The sequence below is a fragment of the Triturus cristatus genome, chromosome 9 (genome assembly GCF_964204655.1).
Source record: "Triturus cristatus chromosome 9, aTriCri1.1, whole genome shotgun sequence".
NCBI classification, from domain to species: Eukaryota; Metazoa; Chordata; class Amphibia; order Caudata; family Salamandridae; genus Triturus; species Triturus cristatus.
Genome location: NC_140592.1, coordinates 729,567,312 through 729,585,324, shown reverse-complemented (window position 1 = coordinate 729,585,324; position 18,013 = coordinate 729,567,312). Strand labels below are relative to the sequence as shown.

The following is an 18,013-nucleotide window of genomic DNA, read 5'->3' as shown; positions in this document are numbered from 1 at the left end:
CCTTCATGTATTTGTAGGAAGTTGTTCTAAAAAAGACCTTGTTTTTCACATTCTTATTGTTTTGTGTATTGATACCAGAGGATCTTGCCCTTACCACCTCTTCTGCATCGTCACAAGAACTTGTAGTCTCTGTTGTTGTCATCCTGTATCTTCTATATAAGTACAATGTTGTTATCCTAATCTAATAAACCATACACAAGAGTGTTTGGATAGTGCACATCTTAAAGTGAATAATTTCAAGTTGCTCTCAAATGTGATTATTGAGGAAAAGAAGGTACAATAAAGTAACTGCAGAGACTCAAACAATTTAGTTAAGCAGGTAGACCGGTACTTAACCCAGATTTCCTTGTTATACATCCAATGGTTGAATTGCACAATTTTTATTTCGGTCTCTCTCCCATGTAACAACAAATGACAATGTTTTGTGTTTCTTTGAGGAGCTAAATTAGATCACTGTGTTACAAAAGCTGACACAGGATGAGTGTATGCAGAGCTATTACCAAGAGTCCTGAGACTTAACAAAGGGGTCAACTTCACCAGAGGTTCAACACTTCAGTAAGGGAAATTAACATGCTACAGCACAACAAAGGTCTCAGGGATCCACAGAACACAGGTCTTCATTGAGACAATAGTGAAGTGCAGAGTTCAGCTGCACACAAATGGTGGGCCTGAAGGGCTGATCATGCATTTTACATTTTTGAACACCTACGGGGGAGGAGGGCTGTCGTTGATGGGTTGACCAAGACGCCATGTGAAGTGTTCGGACAGCTTCATAATACAAATCGTCCAATCACATGACAGACTGTTCGAAAGATAAGTAGCATAATGTCCCTCTATGTGCTCTTTCACAGCACGCCATGCTATCTTCTTGATCAGCTTATCTGAATCCCCCAAGGGCGGTAACAGAAAATATAGAAAGTTCTTGGGTGCAACGCTGCGGGCTGGAAGCTCATCTGCTGTATTGGTAGAGGGTGTAGCTGGTCAGGGTTTGCAAAATGAGGTGGCAGCACAGACGCCAGGCAGAAAACACATTACAACTGACCTCGTTTTTGGCTTAAGAGTCCAAAAGGACTGTGGGATGAGCATGAGTCAGGCATCGGGCTTAAGCTTTTGGTGGCTCACCCACCTTTACTGAGCAGCAAATACAAGGCTGCTGAGGGTTGATATGTGAGAGAAGGGATCAACCATGTGATCTCATCTGGGGAAAGGGTGTCCGATTTCACTTCTGCTATGACTGCTATTTTGATGAGAAAAAAACTAAATTGGGGGAGTTTTATATAGCCCAAACTCGACCCGAAGGTATCAGAGAGCTTTACATGAGCATCAGTTGCGTTACGGACAGACACATTCATTTTGTTAGGCACAGGGAGATTAAGTGATTTGCCCAGATGCCCCACATTCTTGTGTCCTTGCACTGCTCACACTTTTGGGATCTACTTTAATCTTTTTAGCCAATCTGAAGAATGCATCTATCCTAGCTGGCTCTGTCATTTGCTTGTTGTTTGAGGCTATCCAACGTGACTTTGTCTCCTCTATGCATACTCGCTATCTGTAAACAGGCCTTTAAATCTTGTTCTTATCTTGTCTCATTTTCTGCGCATTAAAAAACAGAGGTCAAATTTGAGGCTTTGTATTCCAAGGGAATTTGGTGTTTACTTTTCTTTGCTGACTTTAAAGTGAGAGAATTTATGTAACAATCCATCCTGCTGCGTACCCATGCGAGAGAACAGGTGTAGGATGTCACTTTTAGCACACAAAAAAAATTAACTGTGCTGATATTTCAGAATACATTTTCCCTCCAGAAATGTGCTTAATTACAAAAATTGAACTCTTGCAGTCTAGAAATCCATCTCACCAACCTTCATAAAGCTTTATCAGATTGTATACCAAGCATCATATACACTAATAGCTTGTGATCTGTTAACAGAATGAATTCTTTACCCCACAAAAAGTTTTTCAACTTTTCTACAGCCCACACACAGGCTTGGGCTTGCCTTTCTATGGTGCTTTACTGCAATTCTGCACCTCCTCAAGTCCTAGGTACAAAGGACACTATACTTTCCTCCACGTTAGCAATTTGACTAAATACTGCACGCAATCCAAGTGAGCTGGCACCCGCTGTAACATAACATTTAGCAGAAGGATCAAACGGCTTGAGTGCAGGAGCCTGAATTATTAAAGAATTGATTTTTTTCAAATGCTTTGTCTTGTTTTTCAGTACAAATAAATTGCTCACCTTTTTAAAATAATTTATGTAGGGGTTCTGTAAAGACATCATAGCCTTGAACAAACCAAGCATAATACCCTTCTAAACCTAAAAAGGATCTGAAGGACATTTTGCCATACGGTTTGATAGCCTAAGCAATGGCATCCAATAAATCTGTCTTGGGTTGGATACCCTCCGTTATAATTTTGAGTTCCAAATAATCAAATTCTTGCACCAAAAATCTATATTTGTTTATACACACAATCATACCTTTATCCTCCAGAATCTGTAATACTTTATCCAACAACAAATTGTGGTCATCGATAGTCTTAGCAAAAATCAAAATGTTGTCTTGAAAGGCATGAATGCCACCCATGAACTGAAAAAGTACGTCCATTAACTTTTGAAATACACTGGCCACAGAGGCCAGGCCAAATGGCAACCTTAAGTACCTGTAGGCACTAAAGGGAGTGACAAATGTAGCGAGGTCTCTCAATTCTTCAGCCAGCGCCACTTGATGGTACGCTGACTTGAGATTAAGAATAGAAACAAATTGGGCTCTACTTACAGCTGTGAATAACTCTTGTATTTTAGATAACAGACAACAGTCTACCACAAATCTTTAATTCAAGGATCTCAAATCCGCACAGAGATGCAGATCTCCAGATTTTTTAAAGCTATAAATAAAGCTGAAATCCATTCAGAAGTGTCTGTTGGTTCAATGATACCCTCACTACATAACATGTTCAGTTGTTTCTTTAGCTGGCAACGAATTCCAAAAAGTACCATGTAGACCTTAGGTTGAACAGAAGAAGCACTCTTCTTCAATTTGATTTTATTTACAAACTCTTTCACCGGGCCAACTTAAGATGTGAAAACAGCCCATGTTTATTGATCACATCTTGAACTACGGTTTGTAGTACTACAACACCCTATTTGTCACAGACACCTGGATAAACTGTTGCACCTCAACACTGTTCAATGATAAGTCTCTCTACCTAATTGGACAATCAGTACTTGGACATAACATTATGCCCAGCTTACCTAAATCGTACCACCCCACAATATCTTTGCCTTCTATGGCAACATATATTTTTGTCAAAGTGGTACGACCCTGAAATTCTAACCACTCCCCAAAATATCCTAACATCACTATTTCAAAATTCCCAAAATCTTTAGTATTTATATCAGTTTTGTTTAATAATACGTTTTCATTTGTTCTTAAAAGTGATTTCAGACAAAATAGTAATTGGCGAACCAAAGTCAGCCATAACATCAGCAGATACTTCTCCAGTGTGCACTATGCCTAATGGTGCTTTAAAAGCAGTATTGACCATATTAAAATGAACATCGTACTCATACAATGTTAAAACCAAATTGGTTAGAGCATTGTCTACCACATCTACCACATTGATGGAAGAGTTATTATCAAGTTTTTTCGAGTGACCAACACTCTGAAAATAGCCAATTTTACTACATTTGTTGCATTTTCTATTAATGGCAGGACACACTGGGTTAATACTGAGATGTATTTTAGAGCCACATTTAAAACAGCTTAAGTTTTGCTTGCAGCCACTCTTCTGAGGTATAGATTTCTTTTTGATTCTGGATAGTACACACTGGTAGACTTGAACTTGAATCATTTGTGGCTAATGCTTTGGCAGACAACTTAGATCTCTCTATACTTTTAGCAATATTCAAAACTTCATAGAGTTTTGGATTGCGGTAAGCCAACAGACGTTCTTGTATCTTTTTAGACTCTCATTTAATAACAAACTGGTCCCTGATTTAAGTGTCTACGTTTACACAAAACTCACAATTGGCGGCTACAACTCACAGAGCAGCGACATATTCCTCTACTGACTCTTCTCCATACTGTTCTCTTTTGAACAAACTATGAACTTCTATCATAACATTAGGCTCCTCAGTGAATTATTTTTCAAGTCTGCAAACTGCTTCTTTATAAACGTCCCAAGGCGGAGTATCCTCAGCTTCCGGCGGAGGTATCGGCTACAAATGATCAAATATTTCCAGAGTAGCATTACACCGACGAAGGAGGAATTCAAAAGAGGTATTTTATTTTCCTCAAAGATTGCCCACACACCGAACAGACTGGTCAGCTCGGAAACTGAACTGCAACTTAGAGAAGTCAACTTTGAGTCCATGACTGCCGATCCATCCAGAACAGAAACGCAAGGCATAGGAAAAAATAAGACACGGAGCTCGCGAATGCCAATTAGTAATAATGACATCTTAAATACACTAGTACACCTTTCCCCCAGTATCATGCCTGTTGCTTTGTGCCTGGCGGCACGTACGAGAGCAAGGTATATTAAGACCTCGCTCCCAACATAGAACGCTTCGAGTTCCAGTATTTCTGGACTGGCGAGTCAGCTTTCTGTTCGCGCGCTGACGTTTCTTCTGGTTCCTCAACTCTCTGCGTCCTTCGGTTTCGGCAGTGCAGACGGCGGACCCTGGTCGTGGTGGTGATTTCCTGGACCTGCATTTACGGTGGGTTCCCCCTTTCCCAGATCCTGGCAGCGGAGGTGAATTATCTGATCCTGGCAGCAGCCGTTATTAATTTAAGGACCCCGGCTGCGGTGGTGATCTCCTTCAACAGTCACACCAACCACTGATACACATGGTTGCGGCAGTGAGTTGTTTGTAGCCCTTATCTTGATTTTTGTGTTAGGGCAGATTTTTGGAAAACCTCTAATTTTCTCCCAAGACAAGAAAGCATAAAAACCAGAAAAAATTAGAACCAATTGGTTCTTTGTTAGGAAAAAACAGGCACAAATAATTAAGTATACTAGGAAGGTATACTTATCTATTGAATTGTCCTCTCTGTGAAGATTCTCTTCCTTTTGCTTTTTCCATTTCTTCCGCTGCTGTTTAAGGGAATAATTTGACTTATTCTTTGTAACAAGATGTTGAGTTAGTTCTAACCAAGCTAAGTAAATATTGAAGATTCTTTTGAGGAATATCCTTAAGATTGATTTAGGTGGTGTCAGGTCTGTCAGATAATCAAATAGAACACCACTAACCTGTGGTCTGTACCCAGCGGGGACGATGGGTGAAACTAATTCACCTATTACCCTTCGTGATACCTCACAGGAGCATATAGATATAACTCTCCCGAAAAGACACCACTCAGGGGAAATGGGAAAAGGGATAAAATAACAAACAGCAGCCAACACAGTCTGGAAGACCTCGTAAGCCACGTCCTCTCTAGTGTAGGAACACGAGCCCTGTAGAGGAAAGGTATACATCAACACAATCAAATAGAAACAACATTTAAACAGAATGATAACATCAGTGTCGATCTGCAGTTCTAATACTCACTTCCAAACATGACTTAGTAGGATTCCGTGCAACTATAACTAAAGATGTGTAAATCGAATCCAAAAGTCATTTTATCTTTGCATACTCTCAAAATAGAAAGTCCCAGTTAGTAATGCAGGCAAATGTTGAAATCCACAAGAGATGAGGCAAAGCACGAAAAAATATAGAATGAAGAAATAAACATAAGTACCTAGCTGGATTCATTGAGTTTTCCCATAGCTGGCAATACTGAAGAGCTGAAGCCTCAATGGCAATGAATAATCCTGCAAGCCCTGAGACACTGTCTCCGATCATGAAACAGTTACTGGAGCAGCCGCTCCTGAAGAAAGCTCTCTGCTCGTGAAAAAATAAACAAGTAGCAAAAACTCCCAGACCTGGCATGTAGAAAGGCGTTTGGAAGGAACGCTAGATACCATGTAGCAAGTCTCCCCTTCCGTTCATGCTCCTGCACGCTGAGAGACTTGATGAATATCAGTGTGTGCTAACAACGCACTGCAGAAACAATGCTGCCAGAAAAGAACTCTGTAGCGCACCGGCTACGAGCGGAATAAAGTAACAGTATCGACTGCCGCTGGAAATGTTGTTTATCCCGGAATCTTGGGTCATGGAAATGCAGGATTGTCAAGCAGTCAAGAGTGATTTGCATATAGCTGTGTCTGAACTGGGGTGGCGAAGTGAGCTAAAGAACGATGATGAATTCAACCCAGATCTGTGACTGGGGGTGAGTGTCTGAAAAGTTTCAGCGCTCCATCCATCATCTCCTTGTGTTTGCTTTGTTCGCCCTATGTTGGCAGGGTATGCCCAGACGTGGGTCCCTTGCTCACTTTGCCACTGGATTCAAGCTAGCCTGGCTGATGAGGGCTGTTAGCCCGAAACCAGTTCCAGGATTCTTGTTTCCAGTCCAGGGAATACATGGATTGGCAGTTCTGGCTGGACTGTTCCCATGAGGCACAGGGTCAAGACTGATTGGCATATAGCTGTGTCTGAACTGGGGTGGCGAAGTGAGCTACAGATTGATGATGGATTCAACCCAGATCTATGACTGGGGATGAGTGTATGAAAAGTTTCAGCGCTACATCCATCATCTCCTTGTGTTTTCTTTGTTCACCCTAAGTTGGCAGGGTATGCCCAGACGTGTGTCCCTTGCTCACTTTGCCTGGATTCAAGCTAGCCTGATTGATGAGGGCTGTTAGCCCGAAACCAGTCCCAGGATGCTTGTTTCCGGTCCAGGGACGACATGGCTTGGCAGTTCGGGCTGGACTGTTCCCATGAGGCACAGGGTCAAGACTGATTTGCATATAGCTGTGTCTGAACTGGGATGGCGAAGTGAGATTAAAAAACCAAGATGGATTCAACCCAGATCTGTGACCTGGGGTGAGTGTCTGAAAAGTTTTAGCGCTCCATCCATCATCTCCTTGTGTTTGCTTTGTGTGCCCTAAGTTGGCAGGGTATGTCCAGACGTGGGTCCCTTGCTCACTTTGCCACTGGATTCAAGCTAGCCTGGCTGATGAGAGCTATTATCCCGAAACCGGTCCCAGGATGCTTGTTTCCAGTCCAGGGAAGACATGGCTTGGCAGTTCAGGCTGGACTGATCCCATGAGGCACAGGGTCAAGACTGATTTGCATATAGCTGTGTCTGAACTGGGGTGGCGAAGTGAGCTAAAGAACGATGATGCATTCAACCCAGATCTGTGACTGGGGGTGAGTGTCTGAAAAGTTTCAGCGCTCCATCCATCATCTCCTTGTGCTCTCTTTGTTCACCCTAAGTTGGCAGGGTATGCCCAGACGTGGGCCCTTGCTCACTTTGCCACTGGATTCAAGCTAGCCTGATTGATGAGGGCTTTTAGGCTGAAACCGGTCACCAGGATGCTTGTTTCCGGTCCAGGGAAGACATGGCTTGGCAGTTCGGGCTGGACTGTTCCCATGAGGCACAGGGTCAAGACTGATTTGCATATAGCTGTGTCTGAACTGGGATGGCGAAGTGAGCTAAAGAACCATGATGGATTCAACCCAGATCTGTGACTGGGGGTGAATGTCTGAAAACTTTCAGCGCTCCATCCATCATCTCATTGTGTTTGCTTTGTGCGCCCTAAGTTGGCAGGGTATGTCCAGACGTGGGTCCCTTGCTCACTTTGCCACTGGATTCAAGCTAGCCTGGCTGATGAGGGCTGTTAGCCTGAAACCAGTCCCAGGATGCTTGTTTCCGGTCCAGGGAAGACATGGCTTGGCAGTTCGGGCTGGACTGTTCCCATGAGGCACAGGATTAAGACTGATTTGCATATAGCTGTGTCTGAACTGGGGTGGCGAGGTGAGCTAAAGAACGATGATGGATTCAACTCAGATCTGTGACTGGCGGTGAGTGTCTGAAAAGTTTCAACGCTCCATCCATGATCTCCTTGTGTTTGCAACATTGCAACTCCTCACTTTGGTCTTCAAAAGCTTAGCTAAGTCAGCTCCTGAAGTGACTGCAGTCTGTGTACCTTCCTTCAACACTTTATTTCCATTTTCCACCAGATCATTAGATGAAGGTGAGTACAAGGCAACTCTCAAATGTTTAATATCATTCTGTTTGAGAAATGCACATATGCATTCAGAAACTAACTGTGTGCCATTTTATGGCTCAATTTCCTTCGGAGTCCCTTCCAAACTGAAAATATTTTCCAAAACATTTACAGCAGCATCAGTGCTAATGGAATCCAGAAAAGCATAATATATCCATTTTGAAAAGTAATTCACCAGTACTATCAAATATTACATATTTCCTGGTTAAATAACAAAAGGTCCCAAAAACTCCACTGCTACTTTCTCCCAAGCAGCCCTGGGAAAAGATACAGGATGTAAGGATGGTTCTCCAGTTTTCCAATGCTTATCAGAGATATGGCACTGACCACATTTGTCAACAAAATGTTTTACCTGACTTTCAAGGGAAGTCCACCGATAAAATTAATTCAGATTTTTGCATGCTTTATTGATGCCTAAATGTCCCTGAAGTGCAAACAAAATGGGATCATTTCTTAAATCTTCAGAAGGTATAAAGAATCTCTCATGACCAATATCATTTACTACAGGTAGTTGATCCGACACCTGACAAAAATGTTTTTGGTCATGGCAAAGACACCTGACTTTCGGCCATCCCTTCATAACACATTGCTTAACCTTTTGTAAAGTTTCATCCTTTATATAGGCTGCCATCCACTGCTCTTCAGAGATGACTTATTTACATTCAACCACAGCATCCAACACAGCCAAAACACATTCCACTTAACCTTGTAACTCCTAATCATCAGTAATGTTAGGAGGCATGTGAAAAAGCCAATACGCACGAAAGTTCCTGCCTCCAGCCAGGTGTTTTATAGTAAAATTATATTCCTGAAGCTTAGATGATAATCTGATCAACCTGGCTGATCAATTATTGTCTTTCCTTTCACCTAACATGTACACTGACGGTTTATGGTCAGTAATTAACTCAAAATCACGTCCCCAAATATACATCCTGAATATCTGAACAGCCCAGGTGCAAGCCAGCGCCTCGTGTTCCAACCCACTGAGTACAGTTCCTACAACACACAAACGTGCATCAATGGTAATGCTACATTTGCTGCCATCCTTAAAAGCATGCAAAGCAGTAGCTTCCCCAATCATTCTCTTTGCTTCTCAAATGCTGAATTAACCTAATCTGACCAATGTAATTTAGCTCCTTTTCTCAACATTGCACTCATAGGTTCCAACCATTTGTGCATACCCTTGAACAAAGCGAGCATAATACTAAGCCAGTCTCGAAAAGGAACGCAAGGCATCCCTATCGTTAGGTGGAGCAACTTCTCTAATGAGACACATTTTAGGTTTGACCTCAGCAGCGGCGGCTCCACCGTTAAGGCGGAGAAGTGTCGCCCCACTATTTTAAAGCAGTGCGAAGGAAAAAATGTAATGATTATAAAGGAGGGTTATTATCATTTTCTTTTTTGTATTGGAGTTGCTGCCAGGTTAGGGCACGGCGGTGATGGGCTCCCCGTGTCACTGGGAGGAGGAGTGGCAGATGCTGCACCTAAAGTGCACATGACTGTTTGGCCGGCCATCTCGCGCCGGCCAAACAGTCATACTCAATTTGCATGTCCTCCACCCAAGCTGCATTACAGCCTGCGTGGAGATCATGCCCAGGCTTCCACCCCCTCTCCGAGCGCCAAACCACTGCGCTCAGACCAATCACAACGCTACAATCAGCAGTGTCGTGATTGGCCAGGGGAGTCTGGAAGCCTGGGTGCTTCCTGTTCCTGCTTCAGGAAAGGTGATGGCTGGCGAGGGCAACAGGGGACCAGCAGGTAAGTTTTATTCATATCCTAACCCACCCCCCCACCACCATCCCCTACCAGCTGTCACTGGAACCCAGATGCAGTGATTTTGTGACCTAGATAGTCTAATTCTTGCATCCCAAATTTGCACTTGCCTTTTCTAATGGTCATACCAGTAAGTACAAAAATAGACAGAAATTCTTCAGAATGTTATTATGCCTGTCCACATTATCCGCATATATCAAGATGTCTTCTTGATAGGCATGTACTCTGGTGTTAGAATGTTAGTCTATTTTTTTCCTAAAGATTTTTTTTCTTTTTCATGTTCTCTGCTGGTTATGCTCCTGTCACTGAACCCCCTTCTCACAAGCCCTACCTCCCATACATAGTCCACGTCGAAGGTTCCCTTCCTATCCTTCTCCCTCCCTTGCTCTTCCTGACAATGCCTCAATGGCCATCTGACTATCTGCAAGCAACAGAACATGGCCATTGACGTGGACAGTATCCTCGCCAGGGTGCTGGTAAGAGGGGTGCATAAGGATGAGGATGCCAGGCTGGCTAGTTCCTCTCTTAAAGATGTGCAGTAAAGGATTGATTAGAATGGGCTGAATGCAGCTTACTTTTTCATCCTTTTACTTGCTCACTGCTCCAAGGGACACCACGAAGCCTGCAGCTTTCAGCCCTGCCTCAAAAAGAAGCAATGCCTGCCAAACACTCATTGATTGCCGCATAATACGTGTAAAAAGAGAACAGGCAACACTATCTGAAGGCACCTCAAAGCCCTCTCGGGTAACGCAGCCCTGCTCTACAAATCCTGATTGATTTATTGATTGAAGAACATTAAGGTAACCATGTTGTTCCTGCTTACATTTCACATGCTTTACTTAATCTTGCATTCCCTATGAGTGTTTGCTTTTTCCAGAATGTTACTTTTTTATTTTTCAGGCAGAATATTACTCGTCTTACTTCCCTCATTTCCTATTTCCCATGTTCTGGTTCTCCAGCGCCGTCAGGTCATACAATGGGGGCTTGGGGGGCAGCCTAGCGCGGCGATGTCTGCCCCAGGGCAGATTGGGAGGGGGGGGGGGGAGTGGCCGGCGAGCGGCTATTTTGTATGTTTTTGAGATACAGTTGGGACTAGTCCAATATTTGAAATCATAGCCCAAGGGGTATATATTGTATTTTCGTGCCTCCCCAGCCACTATTTTTAGGTTTGGTGACCTGGTGGCTGGGGGCGCTGTCATAGCTTAGGTTCGGTGATGGGTCCCCTCGCCAGGGAGATGTCCATTTGGATTGTCGGCCATTCTTTTGTGAAACGGGCACAGTTCCAGGCCCGCTCAAGCTATTTTGGGGAAAATGTGGGGTTCAATAAAGATCTGTTTTCTGTGGGTTGGCGTGGCAGGGGTGGTATGCGGTGGAATGAGCTATTACTGGTGCTCAACTGGATTTTGGTGGCTGGTAGGTGCCCAGATGTGCTGGTACTTCACTTAGGCGAAAACGACATGGTCAGGGAGACAGGCTTGGCACTTATGCGTTGCATGAAGAGGGATTTGGCTTTCATTAACGCTCGGTGGGCTGGTTGTTCTATTGTCTGGACAGAGTTTGTTCCTCGCAGGGTTTGGAGAGGGGCCGTTAACCCGGGTGCGGTGGATAAGGCCAGGCGTAAGTTGAACACGAAAATGGTGAGGTTTTGTCGGCAGACGGGAATTTGCAGGATTGCGCATAAAGATATTAGATATGACACGCCGGAATTCTTCAGAGATGACGGGGTCCATTTATCCCAGCTGGGGATGGATTTGTATCTATTGGAATTGAGAGAGGTATTGGCTAGGTTACTGGGTGTTTATAGGCATTGAGAGGGGAGTTGGTGTGGTGTTGTGGGGGGGCAGAAAAAGGGGGAGGCGGCGTCTCCGCCTACACTCCCGCCTTTTTCTGGGTGGCAGGGTGGTTGACAGTTGGCCGGGATTGGCTGTAGTTTTTTGTTATATGTTGGTAGTCTGTGAGCAGGAGCAGGGAAAGGGTAACCAGGTAGGATAAGTTTAGATTAGAGGTTGGGTAGTTACAGTAGCACAAAGGCAGGTAGGGATTAGGGTCAGGGGAGTTTAGGATTTGGAAATGCTACATTGTGTAGGATTGGGTAAGAGTATGGTTATGGAATGTTATGTTGTATTTCGTGGGGTGGGGGGGATCTTATGTGGGGATAGTAGGGGTGGGGGGGGAACAAGGGGTCAGGAAATTCTTGTATAGTGAGGTTCTTAGTTTTGAAAGGCAGTTGCCAAGGGTTGAAAATTGTGATATGCACCTGTTTCAATAAAGCAGCCTTTTTCACACACAGAAAGTGGTCTTTTGTCAGCTTGCTCCCCCCCCCCCGTATCTACCAAATTGCAATAGTACTATGCAAACACGATCACTTCAGTTCTAACTCACAAATGTGAGGCCAATTGCCTTAAAAATGCTTGCTTTAATGGGGGGGGGGAAGAGTAAAAGTGGTAATTTAGATATACAGGAGAGAGACGGTCCAGCAGGGACTACCAAAGTCATCAAAGAAGCATGATAAAAAGAGGTAAACAGGCTGCTTCAAGTTTCAAACAGGCATGTAAAGCGCTCCAATACCTTCGTGTCGAATTCGCGCTATATAAATATGCAACAAAAAACAGAAAGAAAGCGGCTCCGACAGGTTTCTGCGAGGCCGCTCCCCTACCGGAAACTGAGGACAGTCACAGGAAGGCGGCAGGAGACTCCAAGGCCCGCCTACCAACACCTGTTGAGGCCCGTGCCTCCCAAGGAAATAGGCAACACCAAGAACTTAAAACACAATTTATTAAATCACTTGCTTTCCTTGCGTTATCGGTTGGCTGCTGTGACATTTTTGTCCCCTTCCATTAGAGATAGCACTTAGCACAGACCAAGGCACTTGGGCAGGTAATGTTTTGAGGAGTGGCCAGGCAGGTACTTTTACCGGCGTGGTGACGTCATGCCGAGGTGGGGTTGGTTGCCGAGTCCGACTTCACGTTACTAGTGCCCCGCCCACCGCCCTCTCCCAGCTGTTGAACAGGTTCAACTGCTTACTTTGGGAGAAGCTCGCGACCAGTCCGCAACGCAGTAAAGTTCGAGCTGTGTTTCTAGTCTCTTGAGGAATCCGCCGGACCACTCTAACCGACCCACCGCGAGACGCTTAGAACCCGCGAGCGCTGCCTCTCGCGCTGCCTCTCGCGCTGCCTCTCGCGCGCTCGTAATAGAGGATTCTGTTAGTCTTTTGTCCCTGTTGCCTGGACTCGGATCGAGGATGGCCGCACGGCGACTACCCTTCCTCCTGCTGTTGCCGTTGGTGCTGCCAGTGTGGGGGCAGTCCCCCGACAGCACTGCCTCCTGCCCCTTGACCCTCGTGTCCAAGCCTGGCCAGGGCGTAGAGTATGACAACCTGCCGCTAATGGCCGGCGATGTGGGCACTTTCCCAGTGGACACCGCCGAGCAGTGTACGACCCGCTGCTGTTCCGACAAGAGATGCAACCTGGCTATGATCCAGGACGTCGGCGGAAAGAAGACCTGCTACTTGGTGGACTGTGTATACAACGAGGTGAACGTGTGCGAGTTGGGGCCGGTCCCAGGCTTCGAGAGCTACCAGCATGAAGTGGGGCGGAAACCGACTCTGGCAGGTAAGAGCAGTCTAAATGTAGTCCAAGTGAAACCATGGGCTCGTTCCTATCCTTCCCCTCCACCTCTATTCTTTACACCGAAACTAGTCCTCCCAGCGCCACCTGCGGGGGTATGGGAAGAAGGCGATACTGCCAGATGAGGACCATACAGGAGCCTAACGGCATAGACCAAAGCTTCAACAAGCACGCTCTTAACCGTGGGGTGTAAGATAATCTTTGGGTGATGTAACGGAAATGTAACTTTCCATGTGAACACCTAGTTGAAGCGCGTTTATTTATTTGAAAAGTTTTGTAAAGTGCGAACATGACCCTTGCGGGAATCGGAGCGCTGTACACAGAGGCAAAAGCATGCATGAACTTAGAACAGTTGAGGTCAACATTATAAAACGTGGAGTAAACCAAAGTCAGATACCGGGTAGAAGGCCCTACTAGTTGAGTTTCTCATATTATTCAAAATATTTCCCGAAACATTCATTAAAACAATCGTATAGTGGTTCGTCACAGCAAAGTAGAGTAAATGACAAATCTGTAATCGGCCCAAGAAGTATTCATCTATTATAGTTGCGTAAGGGCCCTAGAGTAGAATAACAGTTTAACATCCAATCAAAAATACGCAGCGAAAGATAGGTTGGGATAAATGTAAAATCTGTCAACAAGGAGACTAGAGAAAGAGTACATGATGCAGTTAATGTCCCCTCAGGAAAAGCCATTTGCCCTATTTCTTGAAATAGACAGTGGAGGGATTGGTTCTAATCTCTGTAGTTAGTGTTCCAAATTCTAGGTGCAAGTCCGGAGAAAGCACGTTTGTCCGTACTTTTCTTTATGAATTTAGGAGGCTTCAAGAGTAGTGCGGACGTACTTATTAAGTTCTGACTGGATCCAGAAAGAACAAGCTTGTTCGCCAGATAGGCCGGAGTGTTGAAATGCAGAGTTTTATGTGTGAGGCAAGCTATTTTGAAACGGATCCTGGCTTCAATAGACAACCAGTTGAGCTGCAAAATGTCAGGTGTGATGCGATCACGTTACTTAATATCGGAAAAATAACATTACTTGGTAACTCGCACCAGAGGTACAGCTAGACTTAAATTTTGTGAAGGGGAGTCGGATTTTCAATGAATGGGTCGCATCCATCTTCAAAGCAAGAGTCACACTAAGATTCGAGCTCTCCCATCGCCATTAAATGCTGCATTTTAGTACTCGGGGCTAGAATACTTTGCAGAATGTCGGATTTTGTGCTTCGGTTTCTGTGACCGAGGCGAATCGTGCATTTTAAAACACCCTAGTCTGGCTAGATTTATTATAGCATGCAGACTCTGAGGTCCCTGGTTCTATGTAGTAACCCAGAGTTCAAGTTGTACTCAAATATTTTTAATGTGATTTGGGCATTTCGGCATGTACAGAACTCCAAGTTCGTCCACATATTGGCTGTAGAAGTCTATGGTGGTGTGAATTTCACTTCGTTTTCCTACCAAGATGTGCCTTGCAAATAGTCAAACTTGTGCTAAAAATTGCAGGTTTACCTCACGTCTTTGAAGGAAAGTCCCATCGTCTGTAGTGATCCACAACACCCCTACCTACCACCTAGTGTTCCCACACTACTCCAGATAATAAGGATTCTCCACTTGTGTTGGTGGGCTTTTCGTCTGTGATAGAAAAAGCCACCAAAATGCACCATCAAGATTTTTTCCCTTTAAATTCTGTCATTGCGATGTGTGGTGATGTGGTATTTTAGCCCAGGCCTGGCTGATGCCCAGGCAATTTGACCAACCCCAGACATTTCTGAAAAGGAGACAAATGTAGGAGTCCAGGTTGTTGTGACTTAATGGATCCCCCAGTGTCTTCTTACCTAGAATGCCTGCAACCATAAAAGGTTTTCTGCATACTTCCGTGAAGGGAAGTTAGGGTGTCACCAAAATTCCCACCACGTGGCTTTCTCATATTTCTTCTAAAGCAGGTGCCCCAGTTGTGGGTTGCCCTGGCAGCTGGAGCAGGTCAAGACCTGGACCTTGTGATATTAGAGGGGGTCTTTACCAGGGTACACATTTTGTCTGTTACTGTGACATGCTTCAGGTCCATTCATATATGGAAGGCAACCTTTTATTCAGGAGAAACGTGAGAACCTATGTTGGTGAGGTATGGCCATTGGCTGAAACTGTCAGAGCTTTATGCCACTTAAATATGGGGTTTGGTTTTTACCTTTACTTTGGTTTACATGGTATTCAGTGTCAGAAAATATGCTGAGGCCCATGTAAAGCATGCCACCATGGACTCCCCATAGTCTCTAGGTTCTCTGGTTGCTGGCTGCGATCCAGAGCCTAATTAGTATAGCCAATGGCAAGTGAGAGGATTTGGGATTTCTTTATGTGCAGTTTTGACAATGGAGCTTACCGAGAGGAGGGTAAACCACCACGTTCCATGTGGAGAGTGATGATTTATATTGCCTGATGCCAAGATGGCCAACTGTCACTCCATTTTCACTGATGGGCTTTTAGACCTCCAGTGTAGGCAGAAGTGCTAAACACAATTCTGCCCCATACCATGGGGGGGATAGATAGTTCACCACACGGGGGTGGTTCCGTGCTGCCATTGATCACCCCCATACACAGACAACAGACCGTTGTTATGGCACCCAGTGGAAGAGCGAATTGGGTAGGGGATTTTACACCCGGCTGGCCAATATGCCAAACTTGCACCCCAAAAAATCCATATTTCTCTTGCTTGCCATGGATATGATATTCAGGCTTTAAGTCACACAGATCAGAAAGAGCATTGGTGCTTTATGGGTGGCTGGCATGACCTTATGACAGGATGGGTCAGCCCCCCCCTTGGGGTGGAACTGTCTCTGACATCCAATGGGCTTCCTGCTAACCCAGAAGAGGTGGGGCACATATTGGGATACATACCCCAGTCTGGCCTCCAAATGGGATTGGAAAAACTGTTGAAGCCTTTAGGGGTGGGGGGGTGGTCACAGTAGTTTATTGTCTGTTTGATCTTTTGAGTTCTAACTCTCTAACCCCCGCCATACATACACTATCTCCCTGTGCTGCCTTGAATATTAACCCTTGCTATAAGAGTGGAGTCTGAAAGGGGTGTACTTGTACCAGTTTGCAGAGCATCATTGTTCAATTGCTGTATGTAAAGGAAGTTTTTCGGTGCTTCTGCCCTTTTTTTTTTTTTTGTGTTCACATAAACCTGACGTGTATTTGAGCTGTTCATCCAGAGCAGGGGTCTCTAACCTTTTCTGTAATAAGAGCTACTTATGTTAAATAAAAACCACCAGAGCTACAAATTAGATTTATATTGATATATAAAAAAAATTGTGTCCTCATTCACCTCAGAAAAAGAGAAAGATGTCCATTTTTTTTCCTGCTCTTATCGTTTGTTAGGGTTACCAACCACCAACGGGCATACTCCAATAAACACCAACCTTTCTGCGGCTGTATCTCACACCAGGTATGATACCGGTACTGCTTTATTTTTAGGGGAAAAAACGGTGAAGGCCCTGAAGCAGTACAGTAGTGTTAGCCATGGGCGTCCGCAGGGGGGGGCAAGGAGGGGCACTTGCCCCCCCCTAGAGCGCCAGGCGCCAGGCCGTGGACCCCCAGGGGTCCGTGACACATTCCCAGGGGGTCCGCAAACTGGATCGTATGAAGCGCCCATGCCATGCGCTACTACGTACGGCTACAATGACAGCGCAGGACCAAAAAAAAAAAAATCGGGCCAATCACCATTTCAGCGTTGGGGTGGAAGCTGAAGGGTGATTGGCCTATTATTTATAGGCGCGCACGCTCGCCTCGCGCACGTTCCGACGGCAGTGCGTCTTCCCTCCCTCGCGTTTGCGGCCAGCCCAGGAGCATTTTGCCGCCCAACGCCCCCCTGTCTCCGCTTTCGTTTTGGCTAAGAAGAACACTAGCATTCGTTCCGGGCGGCATCTCGGACCACTCAAGAAGCAGGTGAGTGTTTATTTTTTAATTAAATTTATAGCTAGTGGGCAAGGGCAAGGCCAGGGGAATTCGGACGCTGTGTATGTTATTGAGGCCGGGTGTTTGGGGCCGTGAATCAGGTTACTGTCATGTATGGGCCTTGAAAGGGTGTTGCTGAAGGATCGGACATACATTTAAAACGCAAATGCACGTGTTTTTCTTATGGAGCGCCAGGGCCGGCTTTAGGGCGGTGCGACCACCGGTGCCACCTTCCTGGGGGCACCGACGCACCGTGCTTGAATATTACGCTTTTGAAGCTGCCACCTGCTGCAGCGTTTCTTTCCCCGGCAATTACCAGGCTCGCTCACATAAATGTCACAATAACTCCTGTGATTAATTATCGTCCGAGAGAGATCAGCATTTTGCATAGTTGAGGTTTTGACTTATGTGAAGTAATAGTGCAGAGGGTTAAATATGCCTCTTGGAAACAGGTGCAGCTGTATTGCAAATTAGTGTATGTGATTGCTGGGGTGTGTCTACTAGCAACCTAGAGGTGATGCTGTCTGCCAAGAATTTTGATGATGAGCTCTGGTCCAA

At 45.0% G+C, this 18,013-nt stretch overlaps 1 protein-coding gene across 2 annotated transcripts in view; it reads left to right on the top strand.

Annotated features, from left to right (window-relative positions):
- The first annotated feature begins 12,631 nt into the window (after positions 1-12,631).
- SPINT2 (serine peptidase inhibitor, Kunitz type 2) overlaps positions 12,632-18,013 on the top strand; it is a 282,081-nt gene continuing 276,699 nt past the window's right edge. The window contains exon 1 of one of the 2 annotated variants that reach the window (XM_085625939.1): positions 12,632-13,493. In XM_085625939.1, the coding sequence (XP_085482065.1) occupies positions 13,124-13,493 (370 nt within the window). In that variant the 5' untranslated portion in view covers positions 12,632-13,123. The remainder of the gene's footprint in view (positions 13,494-18,013) is intronic. The other variant, XM_085625938.1, reaches the window with a different exon arrangement.